We start from the raw sequence: 23,638 nt of genomic DNA on the forward strand, positions 1-23,638 counted from the left end.
CAAATACTTGTTCTCCCAACTGTATATTGCTGGAATGTTGGGAAAGACTGTGATGCAACCTGTTCATTCAAGTTGTGTAAGTGGAGCACACAGCAGGCTCAGTCCCGTTACTTTTTAGACAGACCTCGTTGAATGACATCTCAAAAGGCTATGGACGGATTCAGACGAATCTTGGTGGACATGTTGGGTGTGTGACAAGTATCTCGACTATGTTTTATCGCAATGGTGTTTGTTTGATGACGTAATACGTCAGTGGAACTCCGTCAGAGATGAGTATGCTGCATGCATAATGGCAGAACGGCTACTCAAGGCTTAATGAATGTCTGCAGAATACTCAGATTTGTCTCCTGAGAATCTGCCTCCAAGTCATCACAACAACGACCAATTGATTCAATTATGGTAAAGATCCGGATATGGATACGAGAATTTATTATATTTTTAAGTGATTGTTCACCATTGAGAGACAGGGCCAAAAACAATATATAGCAACATATCTCAAAAAATTATGGACGGATTCGGATGAAACTTGGTGGATGAGTTGGGTAGGTGACAAGACCAAGCCAATTCGTTTTTGGTTAAGGAATGGAAGGAAGAAGATTCGGCCTATCAGTGGGACACAAAACATAAACCATTCAGCCTGGCGGAGGTATACACTCTACTAAATGCCATTGTAGTTGTACGATATTACTTTATTCCTGCTCATGTACAAAACCCAATCAGACAAAGTGTGCAAGAACAAATTTACAAATAAATCAGGCCGAATCTGAACCCATGGGTATGCACACAGTCTGTAGATTATCCTTTTGCCAAATGCAAAGGAACAATTGTTCAACAGAAAACAAACTTTTAAAAGTTCATTTTTTTTTGTAAAAGTACATGAAAATTTACTTTACTTTACACACCAGAAATGCTTAATCTTTCACTCTGTTCAATGCAGCCACAAGTTTGTGATATGGGAATGCGCATTTCGCTTTACTTTACCTCTGTTAATGTTGTAAATGTTATCAATAAATTACAGGTTTGGAGTTATCAACGATCCAGAATTTTTGAACACCAGAAGAAAAGCTCACTTATTTATGGTAGTTTTGTAAATGTTTCTAAAATATTTTCATTATCCCTGTAATACTTCCTGCTAATGGTTTTGAACTACATTCTCCACCTGCAATGATGACCCTCATCTTACAAGTATCCTCATGCATTTTAGGGATTCAGTAAATAAATAGTAATTTATGGTGTTTATCCAGAATACACAGTGCTGTGTCAAGTCTATTTTATCACGATTACTTATATTGTGGGTCTTCAAAGGTCCACTATGCCTGGTGTTGGCTTAATGGTTCGGGTGGTGGTCTTGGGATCCTTGGATCCTGAGTTCAAATCCCCCTCAGCTGTTGAATGAATGAATACCAGGTGGGGTTGACTCTGCCTGTCATCCTTCCGAGGTCGGCAAAATGAGTGCCAGCTTGCTGGTATACTGTGTCGGAGTGGTGACCTGTCCAGGATTGTACCCAATAGCCAAGGAGACTGCTTAGGCAGCACCAACGCTCTGCACAGAATATGGCCCCAATGGATGGATGGAAAGGTCCACTATAAGCCTTGTGTTGGCTTAACGGTTAGGATGGCTGGCTTAAGATCTTAGGGTGTTGAGTTTAAGCTCCTGTCATCCTGTTGAATTAACACCAGGCGGGTTGACTCGCCTGTCATCCTTCAGAGGTTGGGAAAATGACTACCAGCGTGCTAGCAACAGGGGGCATTGCATCAGCGGAGCAGCCGCACTCCCAGGTTGAATGCCAATAAATAAATAAACAAGCAGTCATAGACTGGTACTTACGAAATCGTCAACTTCACCTCTGACCTTGTCTTATAAAAGCTGTCTCTTGAGAAGATAGCGACGCAAACCTGAAGTTTCTACGATGATTGCGTACCAAACTATCAAAAATCGAATGTTTTGGATGTTTGACCTCACTGTGACCTTGACCTTTGACCGATTTTGACCAAAATCTAATCAGCGCTAGCCATCACCCTCCTGAATCACGTGGTGTAATTTGACATTGGTAGCTTCTTCCATTCTCGAGTTATCATGCCTACAAACACACAAACAGAGTCCGGAAGTGATCAATATACTGACGAAATCTTTAGATTTCGTAAGTAATAAAGGTCAACTCTGCAGGCATAATTCTTGCAAAAGTGTTTGAATGTAGAATATTTTCCGCACAAACAATACATTACCACTTGCCATGTCAATAGGAACAATAACACATTGTGTTTGAAGCCGTTTCAAATAATGACATCCTACACACACGCACATGCACACGCACAACCTCAAAACAATCGGTGAAGAGAAGGTTGTGTACGAAGAAAAGGTTCAAATCTATAACATAAAAGGAGCTCGGTCTTGGTGCACTTGCATCCGTCCGTCCCTGCGTGTGTGCGTGCGTCCGGCCGGCCATCAACAATTGTCCTACAGGGGCTACCACTAATGAAGCCCAATCTGCAAACAGTATGATATGTCTGAGTAAGGTGAGGATGGATGGGCCAGTTTCAATTTACATTAAAACAATAACTCTTCCTCCTTCATCTTCTTCCTCACATATAATAATGGTGAGTCTCATATCGTTTCAATGCTTTTTTTTTGGTCAACATTTCCATTTTATTCTTCTCACCCTATCAAACAACATTTCCGATTATACATCATCTTTAAAAGCATCACAACACAGGTTGGTCTACTTGCAACACAGGTGAGAAAAGGATACTGTTACAGCTGTGGAAATTCGCAATACACCATAAAGGGTCCTTAGATTAGATATATCGATAAGTTCATGTGTAATTAGTCCACACCTGTTGTTTAGGGGGAATATGTGCGATTCATCCGGGCTGCGACGCTTTGAGTTAGCCATTTTTCTTTCTCTATCGTTATTTTGGACCATTAAGCCGCCAACAACTCAAACACCACCACCTTCGCCTCTTTACCTCCACAACTCCATCCCGCAAACATCGCTTCACTGCCATTCCCAAACGACACCCGCCAACAACCAAACCACCACAGCAAACCCCCCACCACCTTCGCCTTTCTCCTTCCACATCCAACAACCACACCACCTGTCAACACCGAACGTCGTGCTGTCCGGGGCCCATTCGGTAATTGTTGCCGAACGCGTCAAGCCAGGACTGCACATGGATCCTTTCGGGAGAGGAGAAGCGGATCAGGAAGGCTTCACGCCCCTTTTCTTCCATCCAATGACTGAGCATCGGGTGGCATGGCCCCGCCTCCGAACCCGCTGTGAATGCGTTCCTTTTAGGAGAGGAAAGCGGATCAGGAAGGCTTCAACGCCCCTTTTCTTCCACCCAATGACTGAGCATCGGGTGACATGGCCCCGCCTCTGAACCCGCTGTGAATGCGTTCCTTTTAGGAGAGGATTCGGATCAGGAGAGGCTCACGCCCCTTTTTGCCCGAACAATAGCTGAACATCGGATGGCGTGGCCCCGCCTCCAAGCGCGTTTTGATCCGCGAATCTGCATACAAGCTCCTCCCCCGGTCTATAAAGACGCGAGCACAACACAGCTCGTGTGTGCAGAAAGGGGTGCAAAAAGGGGTGCAGAAAGGGGTGCAGAAAGGGGCGCTAGTCGGAAGTCGTGGAGTCTGATAGGTTGTCGTTGCGGGTTTCGGACGGCGAAGAGGACGGAGCTCAGAGTTGAGGTCGAGGGACGAGTCGCGGCGTGGAGCAGGGACGCAGAAGAGGACTCAGGGGCGAGGGTTCGCCGGAGTCTGTGCGGTCCCAAGACCCCGCAAGCGGGACGGAGCGTCTGCCATTTCCCTCTCCTGACCCCGAGCATCAACAATTCCCCCCCCCATCCGCGCTGAGATAGCGCCGGTAACCCCGTCCGTTCCCCAACCCAACTATGGTGTCGACCGACCAACACGTGCCTGCACAACGCACGCCTGGAGGAGCTCACCGACCATACCAGGGGCACGGAGTCAGGCGCGTTACGCGAACATTGCGGCTCGCCCGCCATCGCGCCACGAGGGTGCGGGTAAGACCCCTTCAGTCTCATGGACCTGGCCGATCACCCAGGTCCCACGTTCATTTGGTCCACGGACCTGTCTGTCTCCTTGCCTGTGAGGGTGGCTTGTATTTTCTTTGCTTTTGGTGTAAATGTGTGTGTGTGGCGCCAGTCTATCAAGTAAACCCGTATAAGTGCTTGTAAATTGCTTTATTCGGTTTTAACTCTGCGTATTGTTCTTGCTTTGACTGTGTACGTGCATTCTTGCGATAACTGTAAATACGTGCTCGTCTGTGTCTGGAATAAAAGTGCTTGGCGAACTGTTTCCCGTTTCGTTAACCCGTGAGGTTAAACCCCCACTCGTGACTGGCTCCTGGCGGTAGTTCCAGGAGGGTCACGACTGAATTGTCCGTTCCGGTGGGCGACGTGTCGCAATTCGAGTTACGTGGCCGATCGCACGCCGGGCGGGCGAAATTCGTTAAAATACAAACAGAAAAGCAGCTGATATTCAATAATTTATTCACATGATTTTTTTTCGGGTGAAAGGTAAATTTTATTTATCTTCTATGGAAACGATAGGTTTACATTCTTACCTCTTTAGAATCGTGTACTACTGTAATTTGTTTTAAATAACATTGTGTCGAAGTTTTAAGCAACCCAGACAAAGTTGATTGAAAGACCAATATTAATATTAATAAAAATCAAACAATAAAAATATAATTCCTGTCATTATACAGAACCATCAAAACAAATCATAATGATTGGCTTCCTCATGCAGCAGTGCAAGGAGACCATTTAAAATGTCTGACAGATAGGACACATTGGTGCTTCTAGTTGATCCAAAATTGATTAAAAAAAAATAAACCTTTGCCTCTACAAAGATCTTCACACACACAGCAGCCATATCCAGAAACAAGGCCATCTGAGAAACCCTCAACATGGAAGGGGTATTGGAATAGAGCTTTTGGACAGTTTCAAACAGTCTCTCTTCAGATGAGCCTATGTTCATATCATGTACACAACTTGTAATGTACACATATCAACACAATTAAGATGTTTTTGGTTAAATCCTCAGTTAACTGACTATCTGGTCCAACTGTGCCCAAGTTCCTCCAGTGATATTCTCAATGTGTCCAGAGGCCATTCTAGACAACAAAAACAAATCTCGTGAGTACTTTTCACCAAACCACCCAAGGCTCACCTGGCACATTAAACGAGCTGGCCTCAGATGCTCCGCTTGCATTGCAAAGGCTTGGGAGTTTGGCACTAGGGGAGAGAAAAGAAAACCGAATAAGGAGAAAAGTCACATGATATTCCATTACTAATATAACAGTGAATGGGCGAAGAAAGAAACAACAGCAGTGGTGATGTGTATAAACGATAATGGTTAAAACTCTAACAAAATTGGCCTTCTTTGTTCAGAACACATGGCATCTGCAAGATTTTTGCGACCCTGGTGATGGCACTCAACATCGTCTATGGCTATGGCGATTCCACATTACGAGGTGGGATCACTCCCTTGTGAAAACCGTGACGGTTCGGTTGCCTTTGAATGATGAAAGCTCTTGTGCTTCAACATATTGGGGATGATTCAGCGTAGTGAAGCAGGAAGCAGGCAGCAGGCATGCAGACGTAGCTCAATTGCATTTCACTTCGTTTATGATGGTGTGTTCATAATGCTACACTGTACCAACACCGTTGTGTGGTAGCAACTTATCATGCGTCGACTGTCAGTGTGTTGCAATTCAGTTACAAAATGAGGGAATACAGGAGATTATTTATATATTTCGTTTTGTCAGTCATTTTTTTGTTGTTGAAAGCATCGATTGTGGTTTTATAAAACGTATTTTGCAGCTTTACTTCTGAATTTAACATTTCATATTATATCTGCAAAAATTAAAACAGCTGACCCAAACAAAGGTAAAAAACCCAAAAAGGACCACAAATAAAGATCTTGCCACACCACAGAGTGGAGAGGCCCGTTCCAAGATTGGCACCTTGACAAATGCCAGCACTTTAGTGTCGAGCAGAACCACGGAAGCATCCATGGAGCAACACTGAACCCATGGGAGATCTCTCTGGCCGAATGTGCTCACACATTCAAAGAAAGACTTTGAGGGCAAGTGCGAGGGCAAGGGCGAGACTGAGACCAAGAGGACATTGGCATGGGCACCTAACAACAACAGAGCACCACTAACAACCACTTAGCATTTAGCAAAACCACCACCATTAAAAACATGAAAACTCCCATTTTATACTGCACTTTCCTCTGAGACGTCTTTAACAAAATTATATGCTTTGAAACCACCATTACAATGCTTCAAAAGAGTGGTTTGTGCTTTTGGGAGTACGTGCCATGTAAATCACCACAAAACATCAATCAGCGTAAATTACAGAAACTATAACTCTAAATGGGACCACACAGGTCATGGCGGAACAGCGTTCACATTCCCAAACACACAGGACAAATTACGTAATACACGAATACAGGGAGAGGTTCATCACATGCACGTGCAAATAAATGTGAAAATCCTGTTGAAATACAAACCCCTTGTAGTCTGTGAAATTACAAGCCCTTTATATCCTGTTATACTTCAAACCCTCTATATTCCATTATATTACAAACCCTTTCGATCTCATTATGTCAAACCATTTATATCCTGTTATATATGGTACAAACAACCAGATTCAGTGACGTAATGGTTAGAGCATCTGCTCTGAGTTGTGGGAGGTCAGTGCATCAAATCCTGTCTGAGTCATACAGTACCAAAGACATTTTTTTAATGGTACATGCTACTTCCTTGCTTTGCGCTCAGCATTTAAAAGGATAGAGCACAGACAAACAATGCTGGTAAGGCAATGGCATACCACCGAGTATAACCCTTTCCAAGAAACTGCTTCGGTAGCACCAACTCTCTGTAAAGAGTATGACAAGTTATTTTATGTGTTAAATTTTTTTTATATTCTGTAATATTGCAAAGCCTTCAATTTAAATTATATTGCAACCCCTTTGTATAGTATTACAACCCCTTTTATATTACAAACCCTTCATTTTAATATAAAAATTTCAAACCCTTTATATTGTTATATCACAAACCCTTTATATTATATTATATTACAAATTCTCTACACCTTATTCTGTTATATTTTAAACCCTTTATTTAGCAGAATTACTTATACTGTATTAGCAGAATTACAAAGAACTGCGTGGGAAGAGAAACATGAATAAGTAACACTTTGTAGCCAATCACAAAGACTGAGTAATTGATTGGCTGATTGGAGCTCTGTTTCAATTTCCATGTGCGTCCGTCCCTGAATACATCTGAATACAAACGACTTTGCATTTTGAATGTGGACGGGCTTTACATTTTTATTTTGATCTTCCTCTTAGTACGTTGATGTGTATCATTCGCAGTTCAGCATCTAAAAAGGCTGTGATGAATATCCCATTAACGTACCTCGCTCCAAACACCGTCTAATTTCATTTTTTTCCAAAGCGGATGCGGACGGGCTTTGCGGGGACGGGCCAGATGGGTGCTTTCTCGTTTTATATAAACCCAAACCGGCATCAACTCAACTCACCGTCTTAAAGGATTCACCACATGCCACCCGCCCCGCCAGCTCTCCTGTCCTCCCCCTCCCTCCCCCCACCTTGCCAGCAGGCGAAACTATATGCTGCCTCGCATGCAATAGTGAGTATTAATTGACTGTTGCAATGGTGTTTGAACACCAATCGCGAATGTTGACCGAGGGCTTCCCATGGGGATGGTAGAGGGGTAGGGGAAAGGGAAGGAGGGCAAATTTACCTGTGCGGAGTGCTTTGACCTCAGCGCTCACCAGGTAAAAAAGAAAAGTAAATTGTAATACCTTCTGCCACCACCACCAGGAGGCATTACACGATTTCCATAGAAAATTTATCTCACACACACACACACACACACACACACACACACACACACACACACACACACACACACACACACACACACACACACACACACACACACACACACACACACACACACACACGCTCCGCTCTGGAGGAGATCCTGATCCGGAAATTTGCATATTGCTTTCTCCTGCCGGCCTATAAAACGGCGAGCGCGAGGCGAATGAGAAGAATTGTTGCGCAGAGAGTTAGTTTTTGGTTGGAGTTGTTGCGCAGAGAGTTAGTTTTTGGTTGGAGTTGTTGCGAGGCAGTCAAGTCGGGTTGGAGAGCGGAGTGGAGTCGGGAGGCGAAGGCGTCAAGGTGGTTTTCTGCAGTCGGCTGAGGAGAATTGGGGGAAGAGTCCAAGGAGCTCGGGTCCGAGGCAGGGAAGACGGCGGTCGGCGACGAGGTCGCGGTGGGATCGCTCGTCGCGGGACCCAAGCCAGCCAACCATTCTCCTTCCCCCAGGGCATCAACAATCACCCCCTTTCCCCCGCGCTGAGATAGTGCAAAAAGGGGGCCCCGTTCCCACCCCACTCCAAGCGGTGCCAACGAAACCCGCGAAGGAGCACGAAGTCGGGGCAGCGCCGCGCAGCCACATTTGCGGCTCGTCACGAGGACGCGGGTAGGACCCCCCCGGTCTCGCGGACCTGACCGCTCCTTCAGGTCCCGCGCACATATTGGCCTACGGGCCCGTCTGCCCCCTTGCCTATGAGGGTGGCTTCTTTCCTTTGCTTTTGAGTAAATGTGTGTCGGCGCCGTCTGTGAAGTAAAACCGTATAAGTGCTGCCGTGTGTACACGTAGTCGGTAGTATCTCTGCGTCATTGTTTCTTTTGTTGCATTTGATATATGTGCATTCTGTTTGGCTGTATATGTGTGTTCTCCGTGTGCCGCGGAATAAATGTGCATTATGTTGAACTGTTTTCCCGTTTCGCTTCGTCTTTTCTTTAATTGAATCTCCATCTTGCTTCACGTAAAGGGTTCGTTCGTAGTGGGCTTAAAACGCCCGATAATTAATCGGAACCGTCGAGGCCGACGATAACACCGCTCGGTTATCCCGAGAGCACGGAACGGACCGCTTAAGTGGTTCTTGTCCGGAGTCGGCCTGCGGCGAGGTACGATCGCCCGGTCTACCATCCGCGTGGGTACTTAGGTAGGTCGGGTTTGGCGAACAACCCTATCCTACGCGGGTGGCCGATTGGCACGATTGTGGTGAGGTCGAAAGGCCCACCCGTGACTGGCTGCGGGCGATAGTTCCCGGAGGGTCACGACAGAATTGTCCGTCCGGTGGGCGACGTGCCGCGATTCGAGTCACGTGGCCGTTCGCACGCCGGCGGGCGCGAATTCATGACACTGGTGTCAGAGAGCCGGAAAACAAACTCTCCTGTCTGCAGCTAAATTCACGGGAATCGGTCCAGGGGTGAGAGGAGCGACCCCCGATTCCCTCCATATTACGAGCAATGAAAATTAACCCCTTACGAGAAATAAGATGGCGTCTCAAGGCGAGCGGGTGCTGGGGGTAGAAATGTATATGTGTAGAAATGTAGGATCCATGGCCCAGGTCGGTTCTTTTTATAATTATAACCCCACCACTAACTGTGGTCAGTGGGAGCGGCTTGAGCACGAACTTTGTCGGCAAACGGAGTCGCACAATGGCAGCGCGATCGCACCTCAGCGCAGCACGGAGCGAGCTGATATTAATAGCACAACTAACGGCACAGCACGAGGCGTGAGCTCCCAGTCACCGGTTCAATCCAAGTAGTCACGGCATGTGCCATGGCAGGCGTGGCAGGATGACTATGCGAGCATTGGCAGGCTTCAGGCACAATTGGGGGATGTCTTGGAAAAGGTGAAGCGTTATGAAGAATATATCGAAGAGGTGCAAAGTGGAGTGGACGAGTCACAACCCACAACAATCACAACGGCACGCAGACGAGCTTCAGAAAAATTACGTGTACGAGGGGACACAGCGATTGGACGATATACTGGAACGAATTCGGTGGCAAAAACATGACTTGGCCAATAGAGTCGACGAACTATGTGGGGAAAAAGAATTTGGTAATGTTTTATACCCGTCAGTTGGAATATGCGAAGAGCAAACTGAACAAAAGAATAGAGGAACAGCAGATTGGTATCTCCCAGGAAAGGAAACAATGGGAGGAAGAATGGAAAACCGAGCTCGAAAAGAAACAAAAGGAGCACGACTTGGAAGTAAAACAACTAATGGAAAAATTATTGGAGGAAGCAAGGCGGTTCAAAGAACTGGAGGGGAGAGTGAGGGAAATACAGTTGGAAGAGAAAAAATGTGAACACGATGAGGAGTTGGAACAATTGAAGGAAGAGATAAGAACAGGCAATCAGGAAAGAGAGAGCCTAGAATGGAAGATAAAAAGAGGAGAGAGACAGCTGGAGGAAAGGACAGAGGAATTGCTGGAAAAGTCAGAACAGTTCAAAGAACTGCAGGGAGAATTGAGGGAGGAAGGAGAAAGGAAAACAAAGCTCGAAAAGGAAAAACGCAAACAAGATGGGGAATTGGAACTACTGAAGCAAGAGGTAAGGGCAAGCCAGTTTAAAAGAGAAATCCTGGAAGGGGAGATAAGAATGGGAAAGGAATGGCAGAAAAAACTAAATGAATACAGTAAAAAAAAGGGATGAATTGAGGAGGGAAGTGGTGGAAAGAAGAGATGAAATGAGTGAAGAAGCATGCAAATTGAGGGAGGAATTAGAAACAAAAACTTCTGAGATACTGAAACACGAAAACAAAGAAAGAGGATTACAAGACGAACTGAGGATGTTAAAAGAGGAAAGGAAGAGAACAGAGAATGAAACGTTAAGGAACCACACTGAGCAGATTGAACAATTAGAAGCCAAAGCAAAGTCGGAGTGTGCGGAGATGAGAAAGGAATTGGAAAAGAAAGCTTCTGAGTTACAGAAACACCAAAACAAAGAGAGGGAATTACAAAACGAGTTGAGGATGGTGAGAGAAGAAAGAACGACAGCAGAGAATGAAACGTTAAGGAACCACACTGTACAGATCGAACAGCTGGAAGCGAAGGCCAGATTAAAGAATGAGATGCAAAAAAGAGAAATGATGGAAGAACGAATAAGACAGGAGAAGGAAGTCAGCCAACTGAAAGAAATAACGAGATTGCAGAATGAGGAACAAGGAAGACAGTGGAATAGGACATACAAAGAACAAGGAATGGGACAGGAGAAAGAAATCCATCAATTAAAGGAAACGATGAGATTGCAGAACGAGGAACAAGAGAGACAGTGGAATAAAAAACTGAAAGAGTATGAATTTGAAACTGAACGACAAAAGGGAAAAAATAGGTTGGAATATGAGGATAAGTTGAAGGAGCAAGGAATGAAGCAGGAAGGAGAAATCAGGAGATTGAAGGACACATGGAGATTGGAGAGGGAAGAACGAGAGGAACAATGGGAAAGAAAACAAAAGGAACATGAAGCCGAGGTTGACCAATTGAAATTAAAGGCGAGGCTGGAGTGCGAGGAGATAGACAAAGAACAGCGAATGAAACACAAAATGGAGATGAACCAAATGAGGAAAACCATGAAACTGGAGAAGGAAAGACAGGAGAGGAAACAAGGAAGAGTAGTGAGAGAACAGCAAATGAAACACAAAAGGGAGATTAACCAAATGAAGCAAACAACGAAACTGGAGAAGGAAAGACAGGAGAAGAAACAAGGAAGGGTAATGAGAACAGCGAATGAAACACAGGAAGGAAATGAGCCAATTGAAAGAAACGATGAGATTGGAAAATGAAGAGCAGGAGAAACTGTGGGGCAAGAAACAGGAACAATGTGAGTTGGAAATTGAACAACTAAAACGGGGAGCAAGATTGGAGTCCACAGAGAATGAAAAACTCCGGAGGGAGAATGAAGAACTCAAGAAGTTCCGAGAGGAGGAACGACTCAGAAGGAGCCAGGAAGCAGAACAACGTAATAAGGTGGGATGTGTGACAGCACCACAAGGAGCAATGTCGGTGGTGCAGGACCTAATCGCCACCACTCGTCGGATGAAAGAACAATTAGGACCAACCCTAAAAATATAAAGGAGACACAAATAAAAATGGAGAGAGGGGAGAACAACGTAATAAGGTGGGATGTGTGACAGCACCACAAGAAGCAATGTCGGTAGTGCAGGACTTAATTGACGCCACTCGTCGGATGAAGGAACAATTAGGACCAACCCGGAAAAAGGAGACACAAATAAAAATGCAGACGAGGGAAGTAATAAAGACAAAGAAGGAAATGAAAGTATTGCCAGAGACACGGAAGATAGAGAGTGAATTGGACGGGGTTCGAGACGCGCGCGCACACACACACACACACACACACACACACACACACACACACACACACACACACACACACACACACACACACACACACACACACACACACACACACACACACAGGTAGTGGAGGACCATGAGGGGGAGCTGGCAGATTGGTTAGAGACCAAGTGCGAGCAGCTGGATGGCCTCCTCCAGGAACGAGGGGAGGGAGTATGCCCCCTTGAGGCGACTCACGATCAGGTGGGTTCGGTCGTGCTTTGCGAGGTCGAGGGGAGGAGTGCTGTGGACAGGTGCACGGAGAGCTTGGGGGGGTATAGAGGCCCCAGAAACCCTTGTGGGGACACGAATCCCCACTGTGGTTGTCCCGGTGTGTGTGGTGCAAGGTGTGAGTGTGAGCCCGTGCATGGATGAGACCCCGGGAATGAGTGACACCCCGTGTGGGAATGAAACCCCGCGTGTGAGTGGTGTGGTGGCAAGTGTGCCGAGATGCGTGCTTCCAAGCGCGCCGTGTGTGAGTGAAACACCGTGGGTGAGTGCCCCCGCGTGTGTGAGTAAGGCACGGTGCGTGAGTGAACGGCCGAGTGTGAGAGAGACAGCGTGTGCAAGGTCGCTGTGTGTGAGGGAGATGACGGTGGGCATGCGTGAGCACGCAGCCGCGTCTCCCGGTGTGAATGTGATGGAGTGGTGTGTGAGCGTCGTGACACATAGGAGTGTGCGTGTGTCGAATGGAGACGACGACGGCGACAGAGGGACAAAAGCCAGGTAGCGGCCGTAGAGGTTTTGAGCACCGTGCCGGGTTCACCCAGCAACGAGCGCGCGGTCCGTGCCATGCAACGCACGAGGCTGCCACGTGCTCGCTTGCGGGAGTGAAACCCAGTCCGGAAACGAGCGCGGTGAATGTTGCCGATCCCGCGACGGACAAAGTTTAGGCAGGTAAACGAATTTGGACCGGACGGGTTATCCACGCGGCGTGTGTGTTAAGCTCCAACGGGCAAAGCACATGTGTTCGCGTGGGGAACCCCTCGAGACGTGGGGCTTGTGTTTTTTTATTTTTATGCGCCGGGTGACGTCATGGCTGCGTGTGTGGTTGGAATCCGGCAGGAGGGTGAATCCCTGCCGGATGGTACCGTCCAAGAGGGACGAGGGACGCGAACAGCTGCCATGACGTCACGCCAAAGGTGCGCGGCTGTGAATTGCCGCGCAGGTTGCGAGTTGCCGCGCTGGTGCTGCGCAATTAAAATTAAAAAAAACAGCAAGCCTCGCTTTCGGGTGAACAGGATTCCTGGGCAAGGGGTGGATGATCCCCTTGACCAGGGCACAGGATGGAAACTAGCTAGGGGGAAGGGTGAGCTGAGCTAGACCGGCTCCATGGGGCAGGGGTAAGTCCTCATGGGGCCCGTGGAATGGATTAGGGAGGGGGATTGTTAGTCAGATTTAGGATGGGAGATGGAAATTGTTTTTTTGGGGGGATATTTTGAGGACAGAGACAGACTTTGAGTGTGTAGAGGGGACGTAGCTTACCTACGTAGTGTTAAAAGCAACGTGCTGTAGTTTCAGGGACGACGTGGGAGACGAGTTAGTTAGGGGAGGTAGTTAGAAGGATGGCAGAGTTCAGCGGTGTGTGTGTTGAAGAGTTGGTGAGTTGTGTGGGGACATGTTGAGTGAGTGAGGCCAGCGGGTCTGTGAATGGAGCGAATGTGGAATGCATGGTGCGATGAGTGATTGGGGGGAGGAGTGACTCCTGCCCAAGGGACCCCGGGGTCAGGGTAGAGTGAGTTAGGGGGTTAGTCAAATTGACAAAATGGAGGTCGTTTTGTTGTTGGTGGGAATGTAGGCTCGATACCCATTTGGAAGGGTGCAGGAGCCCTGTTGACGGGCTGGGAGCGTGGCTGTGAAAGGTGAGTATCGCTGAGTGGGTACCCCGGGCACCAAGCTAGTCGGCCGTAGTAGGCCAAGGGCCCATGGGGGGCCGGGATAGCGTAGTGGGCACGGGTGCGCCCGCATGGTGCGGGGGCCCGGGGCGCCATTAGCAGCGTGGGCAGTGTTGTGGGCACGGGTGACCCTCGGAAAGGGGCCCGGGAAGCCAGCCTGCCACGTGAGCGTTTCAGGGGAGTCGCCAGGGAGGGCACTCCCCGGTGTTTAGGGAGCTGGTAGGCTCGGAGGCAATGTAGTTCCCGGGGGTGCCATGGTCGGAGAATCGGCAGAGGGTCGTGACTGCCAAGGGGAGCCACGCGTCCCAGCCATGAGACCGTGTGAGGGCACGGGAAAAAAAATTGGGGGGGGCGAGGCCCGAAATTTGAGAGGACACCAACACAGGCGACGGGAATCTGGGTTGTTAGAACCAATAGTTTAAGCGCGAGGCGCTTGTTGAAAGTCCCAGGGTAGTTTAAAGCTTAATGGTTAGGGTAGATTAGGAAGTGAACCTCTCCGCACCATCCATCCCTTCGCTCTCATTGTGGGCCGCTGGACCCACTTTGGGTTAGATCGCTGAAGTCTGGGGAGGCCATCCTGAGGCTTAGATTGGGCCTCGACACAAGGCGCTAGCCCTCCCTCATTCCCCTCCGGGAAGGGAACGTAGGGGTTGGGAGTAGGCTAGGTGACAGAATAGGTTAGCTGAACAAGGACAGTAAAGGGGGTTAGGGGACGATTTATAGTGGGGAAGTAAACAATAAAAACAAAAATAAAAGGGGGGCTAAATTGGGTGTGACAAATTAAGGGAGTGGGTATAGACAGTGACAGGCAAAGGCGATAGGTTGGGAGGGAGACCGTAGGGTAGGTCCGAGCCCGCCTTCCGAGTGGCCAGCACCACCGCACTCCCTCCACCAACCTCCACTGCAAGGCAAAGGCTGGCCAACTTCATCTGCTGGCTGTTACTTCAAGGCCTGTGCCGGTCAGCTCCACCGCCGGCTGTTTTTGCTGCAAGGCCTGTGCAGGTCGATCATCTGCCGGCTGTTTGCTACAGCGGCCTTGTCAAGCCATGCCTTGCCTGCCAGCTTTTGCCGTCCATGCCTGCTGCCCTCGATTTTGCGTTTGCCCCCGATCAATTTTGCTTTCCCCCCCCCCCCCCCGTTCGTTTCCATGTGCGCCAGGATCGAGGCAACAGTTTGCAAGCTGCGAGAACTGTCCTGTTGGCAGCTATAACATGGGCCTGCACCAGCAGCCCGTGCACCGTTGTTTGTTTGTGTCCATCCATCCATCCATCCGTTGTGCTCATTGCGTGTGCCACTTGAGCTGGCATGGAGACTGCATTTGCGCAGCCCATGCGCCATTGTTCACTGAGTTCAATTTTAAAAGGGGGAGGCCGAGGACTGCGTGTAAGCAGCCGGCCACGTTCCCTGCCACCTGCATTGCTCGAGCCAGAGACTGCATGCGAGCAGCCTGGCTCCCTGCTAACTGCTTTCTTTTTGCAGAGTCCATTGATCCTGGGCCATGGTTTAGTGTAAAATTTGTCAGTTAAGGTTAAGATGTACTGTACATATGAGTGCGCCCCCGGCATGTATGTCTTAGCGCCGGCAATTTTATCTAAGTCGTCCGTGTGAGTGGGTTTGTTTAGTTAGTTACTCAGCCCTCAGATTATTTATTTTGGGGACACGAATACCATGAATGTCGCACTCAGGGATACGTAGGTAAAATGTACTAGGGGAGAACTACACATGATGGCACACGAAAATTTGACGACTCGGGACGAGTCTGCAAAAAGGGGAGGGGGTAGTGTTACGGCTGTGGAAATTCGCAAACCACCATTCAGGTCCCGTAGATGAGATATCTCTTAAGTACATGTGTAGTTAGCCCCAAACCCGTTGGTTAGAGGGAATTAATGTTATTCATTCGGGCTGCGACGCTTTGAGATAGCTGTTTTTCTGTTCTATCTTTATTTTGAACCAACCACGCTACAACCGTCAGACAACAACAACAACGACAACAGCCACGACCTTTACCTTCACAACTCGCTCCCGCAAACATCGCATCACCGCCATTCCAAATGGTACCATGGCCATCGGCCACCGCCGGAAACCCTCCAACACCTTCACCTCCCTCCTTCTACGGCCATTCCCGCACCACCTGTGAGCACCGAGCGTCGGGCTGTCCTGGGCTCGTACAAGATACGCGGCGAGCCGCGAGTGCAAATAGCGGCCTTTCCGAGGAGAATTCGGATCAGGAATGCTACACGCCCACTTCTGATCCGTCCAATTTGGAAGTGCGGGGCGGCTTGGCCCCTCCTCCAGGCACGTCTGTCTGGAATCGAGATATGCAAATTCTAGGATCAGGGGAGATTCACGCCCCTTTTCCTCCGTCCAATCGGCGAGCGTGGCTCCGCCCTCGAGGAGATCCTGATCCGGAAATTTGCATATTGTTTTCTCCTGCTGGCCTATAAAACGGCGAGCGTGAGGCGGATGAGAAGAGTTGTTGCGCAGAGGGTTAGTTTTTGGTTGGAGTTGTTGCGCAGAGAGTTAGTTTTTGGTTGGAGTTGTTGCGAGGCAGTCAAGTCGGGTTGGAGAGCGGAGTGGAGTCGAGAGGCGAAGGCGTCAAGGTGGTTTTCTGCAGTCGGCTGAGGAGAATTGGGGGAAGAGTCCAAGGAGCTCGGGTCCGAGGCAGGGAAGACGGCGGTCGGCGACGAGGTCGCGGTGGGATCGCTCGTCGCGGGACCCAAGCCAGCCAACCATTCTCCTTCCCCCAGGGCATCAACAATCCCCCCCCCTTTCCCCCGCGCTGAGTTAGTGCAAAAAGGGGGCCCCGTTCCCACCCCACTCCAAGCGGTGCCAACGAAACCCGCGAAGGAGCACGAAGTCGGGGCACCGCCACGCAGCCACATTTGCGGCTCGTCACGAGGATGCGGGTAGGACCCCCCCCCCCCCGGTCTCACGGACCTGACCCTCCTTCAGGTCCCGCGCACACATTGGCCTGCGGGCCCGTCTGCTCCCTTGCCTATGAGGGTGGCTTCTTTCCTTTGCTTTTGAGTAAATGTGCGTCGGCGCCGTCTGTGAAGTAAAACCGTATAAGTGCTGCCGTGTGTACGCGTAGTCGGTAGTATCTCTGCGTCATTGTTTCTTTTGTTGCATTTGATATATGTGCATTCTGTTTGGCTGTATATGTGTGGTCCTCATGTGCCGCGGAATAAATGTGCATTATGTTGAACTGTTTTCCCGTTTCGCTTCGTCTTTTCTTTAATTGAATCTCCATCTTGCTTCACATAAAGGGTTCGTTCGTAGTGGGCTTAAAACGCCCGATAATTAATCGGAACCGTCGAGGCCGACGATAACACCGCTCGGTTATCCTGATAGCACGGAACGGACCGCTTAAGCGGTTCGTGTCCAGAGTCGGCCTGCGGCGAGGTACGATCACCCGGTCTACCATCCGCGTGGGTACTTAGGTAGGTCGAGTTTGGCGAACAACCCTATCCTACACGGGTGGCCGATTGGCACGATTGTGGTGAGGTAAAAAGGCCCACCCGTGACTGGCTGCAGGCGATAGTTCCCGCGACTATATATATATATATATATATATATATATATATATATATATATATATATATATATATATATATATATATATATATATATATATATATATATATATATATATATATATATATATATATTGTCGCAAATTCGCGCCCGCCGGCGTACGAACGGCCACGTAACTCGAATCGCGGCACGTCGCCCACCGGACGGACAATTCAGTCGTGACCCTCTCGGAACAACGCCAGGAGCTAGTCACGGGTGGGGGTTTAACCTCACCGCGATCGTGCCAATTGCCCACCCGCGCAGGATCGGGTTGCTCGCCAAATTCAATCTACCGAAGTACCTGCGCGAATGGTCGACCGGGCGATCGTACCACGCCACAGGCCGACTCCGGACACGAACCGCTTAAGCGGTCCATTCCATGCTACAGTGATAACCGAGCGGTGTTATCGTCGGCCTTGAAGGTTCCGATTAATTACCGGGATGTTGAACCCACTACGAACCCATTACGTGATGCAAGATGGAGATTCAAATGGAGAAAAGACGAAGTGAAACGGCACAGTTCAACAACCAAGCATTTTATTCACACGCATACACAGACAAGCACGGAAGACACGTATTTACAGCCATACAATTATGCACAAAAAGCAAATGTAATACAACCGACTAACGCGTACATACGGCAACATTTACACAGTTTTACTTCACAGACGGCGTCAACACACATTTACACAAAAGCAAAAGAAAGAAGCCACCCTCACATACAAGGAGGCAGACAGGCCCGTCGCCCAAATGTGCGCGGGACCTAGAGTAGCGGATAGGTCCGCGAGACCGGGGAGGTCTTACCCGCGTCCTCGTGACGCGTTGGCAGGCAAGCCGCAAAGTGTCCGCGCCGCTGTGCCCTGACTCCGGGCCACTGGCGTGCTTGTTGGCACCACATTTGGGGTGGGGGAGGAACGGGGCCCCCTTTTGCACTATCTCAGTGCGGGGGGAAAGGGGAAATTGTTGATGCCCTGGGGGAGGGGAGTGGCTGGCTGGCTTGGGTCCCGCGACGAGACGAGCGATCGTCCACACCGCAACCTCATCGTCGACTGCCGTCCTCCTTGCCTCGGACCCGAGCTCCCTTGCCTGCAGCTCCACCGCGCGCACTCGACTAGACTCCACCAACGCATCCGCTCCTTGTCTCCAAAAGCAACTTCTCGACGACACACTCTCCTAGTTCTACAGTCTCCTCCTTCCACACTCTCTTCCTTCCTCGCTCAACTCAAGCCCTGAGTCGCCTTCCGCTCGCACCTTTATAGCTCTCAGGAGAAGCCGATATGCAAATATGCGGATCAAAACGTGATTGGAGGCGGGGCCACGCCACCCTCCGTTCAGCCATTGGTCGGGCAAAAAGGGGCGTGAACCTCCCTGCATCCGCATATTTGCATAAACGGACTTCACCTATGCGCGCTTGGACGCGGGGCCAAGCCGCCTCGCGTTCGCCCATTGGACGGAGGGGAAGTGGGCGTGAAGCGTTTCTGATCCGAATTTTCCCCACGGAAAGGCCGCCATTCGCGCTCGCGGCTCGGTGCGTTTGGCACCAATCGCCGAACGGGCCCGAGACAGCCCGACGTTCAGTGTTCACAGGTGGTGTGGGAATGGCCGTAGAAGCGATGATGTGGGATGAAGTTGTGAAGGTAAAGGCGAAGGTGGTGGTGTGGCATTGTTGTAGTGTGGTTGGCGCTGTGGTGGGGATGGCGTGGTTGTTGAGATGCTGTTTGTTTGGAATAAAAGATGAAGAAAGAAAAACGACAAACTCAAAGCGTCGCAGCCTGGATGGATCACATAAATTCCCTCTATACAACGGGTTTGGGCGAACTACACATGTACCTTTGGAGATATCTCACCTGAGGGCCCTTTATGGTGTAATGCGAATTTCCACAGCCGTAACAATATATATACATATATATATATATATATATATATATACATATATATACACATATATATATATATATATATATATATATATATATATATATGTATATATATATATGTATATATATATGTGTATATATATATGTACATATATATATGTGTATATATATATGTACATATATATATGTATATATATGTACATATATATATGTATATATATATGTACATATATATATATATGTATATATATGTACATATATATATGTATATATATATACATATATATATGTATATATATATACATATATATATGTATATATATATATACATATATATATATATATATATATATGTATGTATATATATATATATATTTATATATATATATATTGTTGCGGATTCGCGTCCGCCGGCGTGCGGACGGCCACGTAACTCGAATTGCGGCACGTCGCCCACCGGACGGACAATCCAGTCGTGACCCTCTCGGACTAACGCCGGGAACTAGTCACGGGTGGACCTTTCGGTCTCACCACGATCGTGCCAATCAGCCCCCGCGTGGGATAGGGTTGCTCGCCAAATTCGACCTACCTAAGTACCCACACGGAGGGTAGACCGGGCGATCGCACCTCGCCGCAGGTCGACTTCGGACACGGGCCACTTTAAGCGACCCGTTCCGTACTATCGGGATAACCGAGCGGTGTTATTCGTCGGCCTCGACGGTTCGATTAATTATCGGGCGTTTTAGCCCACGACCAACCCTTTACGTGAAGCAAGATGGAGATTCAATGAAAGAAAAGACGAAGCGAAGCGGGAAAACAGTTCAACATAACTCACATTTATTTCGCGATGAACGGGAAGCACACATATACAATTACACCAAAAGCAAATGTAAAAGGAGAAGAAACACAATATTACACAAAAAGCAAGTATAAAAGAGAAACACAATGCAGAGCTTTCCGACTACCGAGCACACGGCAACACTTATACAATTTTACTTCACAGACGGCGCCGACAACACATATTCCCAAAGCAAAAGAAAAGAGAACCACCCTCCAGGATGAGGGGGGTAGGCGGGCCTGGGGCCGAGACCGTGTCGGGCCTACCCGTCTGATGATGAGACGCGGAGCGGCGGTGGCGCCTCAACTCCGCGGGCCTCGTGGACAGTGTCTGGTAGGGGGTGGGAAAGGGGCCCCCTTGTCGCACTATCTCAGCGCGGGGGGAAACAGGAGGGGGTTGTTGATGCTCGGGGGGGAGGAGGATATCACCCTGTCTCGGGTCCCGCGACGAGCGTCTCCTCCTTGACCTCGGTCGCGTTGCTGGCCTCTCCCTCTGCAGCTCCCGGCACCGACGCGAGCACCCCCTCGTCCGCCTTCGCCGCCGCCACCTCTCCACAGCTCCGTCTAATCGCCCTCTCCGTCTCCTCTCTTGGCTCGTCCCAACTCTTCACTCTTGACTTCTCCCCTCCGAACCCACAACTGCCCCACTGTTTGGCGAGCGCGGCCGTTTATATCCCCTGTGGCTTCGCTCCTTCACCTTTGACCCTCTGCCTCCGACCCTTCACCTCTAACTGGCTCCCCATTGGACCGAGGAAAAGTGGGCGTGAATGCTTTTTGATCCATGAATTTGCATATAGCGTCCTCACTCCAACGCCCTGGAGGCGGGGCCAAATCGCCCCAGCTCGCCGATAGGACGGAACAGAAGTGGGCGTGAGTCGTTTTTGATCCGTTTTTCTCGGAAAGTCTGTGATGTTTCTGAACACGCTGTTCGGTGCGCGCCGCAGGGGTGTGGTAAATTTTCTATGTAACTGTTATCATGTAACACCGTGTAATTTGTCAATGTGTGTGCTGTCCGCTCAATGGACTTTAAACGGGTGTTCTGTTTGCCAGCATTAGTTGGTGGACGAAAAAAAACCTGCAGTGTCCTTCACGAAGAGTAGGAACGCTATCGTCGGTACAATGGCCAAATTCCTGCCCTAACTACTGCTGGAAAGACAATTGCAAACCTCCGAGAATAACCCTTGCTCAGGAAGCTGCTTAGGTGGCACTGGTGCTCTGTTAAGAGTATGGTCCATCAGAGAGATTCAGATTTGTGAAATCCACAGTACAATTTATCACATAATATTTAGTGGTGGTCTGGTGGTGAGGATACTGAACTGATATACCAGTCATGTATTCAAATTCGGAAAAAGGAAGCTCATTATTCATGATTTGGATGCAAAGCTCATGGAAACTAAGAACAACCTCGGTGGCATTCCAGTTGGATTGTCAACAAAGACCCACGTGCCCCACTCATGACTTTCGTGGAGGAGATAAATTTGCCTACCCTGCTTGGTCTTATCTGCAAGTGATGCTACTACAAGTGAAAGACACTAAAATGCTACCTGTGAAAAGGCTCAAAATATCCCAAACCAGATTATAATGACCAATGAAAAACATGCTCAAACTGAGTTTCGCGTTAAAGGACAGTGGTGGTGTTGCAAGACTGTGTTCAGAGATGCATTAAAACCTCGGCATGGCTACACAGTGGGTTCCTCTTGCTGCTTCCTGAGCTGCTGATGAAATAAGGAACTTTGAAAGAATGTGCAAAAACTCAGAACTACAGCAGAAAAATAGTACAAATGATCTTGAAGAAATCCCACACTGGCCTGTGCATGACGTCCAAGGGCCAGGCAGCTAGGATTGCACAAGGAGGCATTAAATTTTAACTAAGAAGGTGGTGTGAACACAAAGAACTGCTGCCTTTCGTTTAGTGCACCAAAAGGAGGGTTTCCACCATGACTCAAAGAAAGCACTGTCTGGAGTGCACAGCAGATGCGGCGAATGTGCCTTTCATGACCTCACAACCCAGATGACAACCTTCGTCTTTGTCCTGGTGCCAAAGGGCACAACAAATACAAAATAGAAAGATACTGCCGACAGCTTGACAGATAGCTCCTCTATTCCAAGTACATCCGTTCTCCTTTTACTTTTTGACTTGATGCTCATGTTACTCCCAAAAATATAATTTGGGCAAAAATACAGCATTGCCCTTCTACCTCAGCCCTCTTGTTAAAGCAACACCAGGAGTACAGAGAATGAGTGTGTGAGTGTGAGAGAGTGTGAGCGAGTGAGTGTGTGTACAGTTTCCTGAAAAAGTATTCACCCCTTCAAAAAGTTTTCACATTTTGATGCCACCTAAGCTGATTACCTCCATCACCGAAGGTGAAGGAGGTTATGTGTTTGTACCCCTTTCTGTCTGTCTGTCGGTTTGTCTGTCCGTGTTATGCAGGATATATCATAAAGTTGTGGACGGATTCGGATGCAACTTGGTGGACAGGTTGGGTGTGTGATCACGACAAATTGATTTGATTTTGGTGAAGATCCGAATCCGGATCTGATAATTTTTGAAGTGATTCTTCACCATTGAGAGACAGGGCCAAAGACCATATATAGGACGATATATCAAAAAGTTGTGATGGATTCGGAAGAAACTTGGTAGACACGTTGGCTGTGTGGGAAGGACGAATCGATTAGATTTTGGTGAAGATCCGGATCTGGATAGGAGAATTATTTGATTTTAAAAGTGATTCTTAACCATCGTGAGATTGGGCCAAAAATGATATAGAGCAAGATATTAAAAAAATGTATTGGGCCCGATATGTTCTTGTAGATCAGGCATTACGTGGTGGAGGTATGCGCTCCACCAAGTATGCTTCTCGTTTCATGATGCTTTCAAATCAAACTATATATATATATATATATATATATATATATATATATATATATATATATATATATATATATATATATATATATATATATATATATATATATATATATATATATATATATAGAGTCTTCACAAAGTACTCCAAAGTTATAAAGCTAAAAAATGCAGATAAAATGTAAATAAGTTAGATTAACAGAGAAAATCAGATGACTCTCAGTGGCATATTCAAACCCTTTGCCTAATTTCCCCGAAATGACTTCAGGAGCAAATTATTTGTTTCAAAGGTTACAAAATAAGTGAT

At 48.0% G+C, this 23,638-nt stretch overlaps 1 protein-coding gene and 1 long non-coding RNA gene across 5 annotated transcripts in view; one reads left to right on the forward strand and one right to left on the reverse strand.

The window, feature by feature from the left end:
- LOC147026615 (uncharacterized) overlaps positions 1–23,638 on the reverse strand; it is a 189,900-nt gene that overhangs the window by 157,867 nt on the left and 8,395 nt on the right. Inside the window, exon 2 of the mRNA XM_085882207.1 lies at positions 5,201–5,265. Coding sequence (XP_085738333.1) covers positions 5,201–5,265 — 65 coding nt within the window. The remainder of the gene's footprint in view (positions 1–5,200; positions 5,266–23,638) is intronic.
- LOC147026616 (uncharacterized) overlaps positions 1–23,638 on the forward strand; it is a 176,309-nt gene that overhangs the window by 31,145 nt on the left and 121,526 nt on the right. For all 4 annotated transcript variants that reach the window (XR_015058416.1, XR_015058426.1, XR_015058432.1 and 1 more), the window contains exon 2: positions 5,422–5,504. This is a non-coding gene — a long non-coding RNA (uncharacterized LOC147026616). The remainder of the gene's footprint in view (positions 1–5,421; positions 5,505–23,638) is intronic.

Source organism: Eptatretus burgeri, chromosome 5, assembly GCF_056783735.1.
Source record: "Eptatretus burgeri isolate ZD-2024b chromosome 5, Ebu_testis_v1, whole genome shotgun sequence".
NCBI classification, from domain to species: domain Eukaryota; kingdom Metazoa; phylum Chordata; class Myxini; order Myxiniformes; family Myxinidae; genus Eptatretus; species Eptatretus burgeri.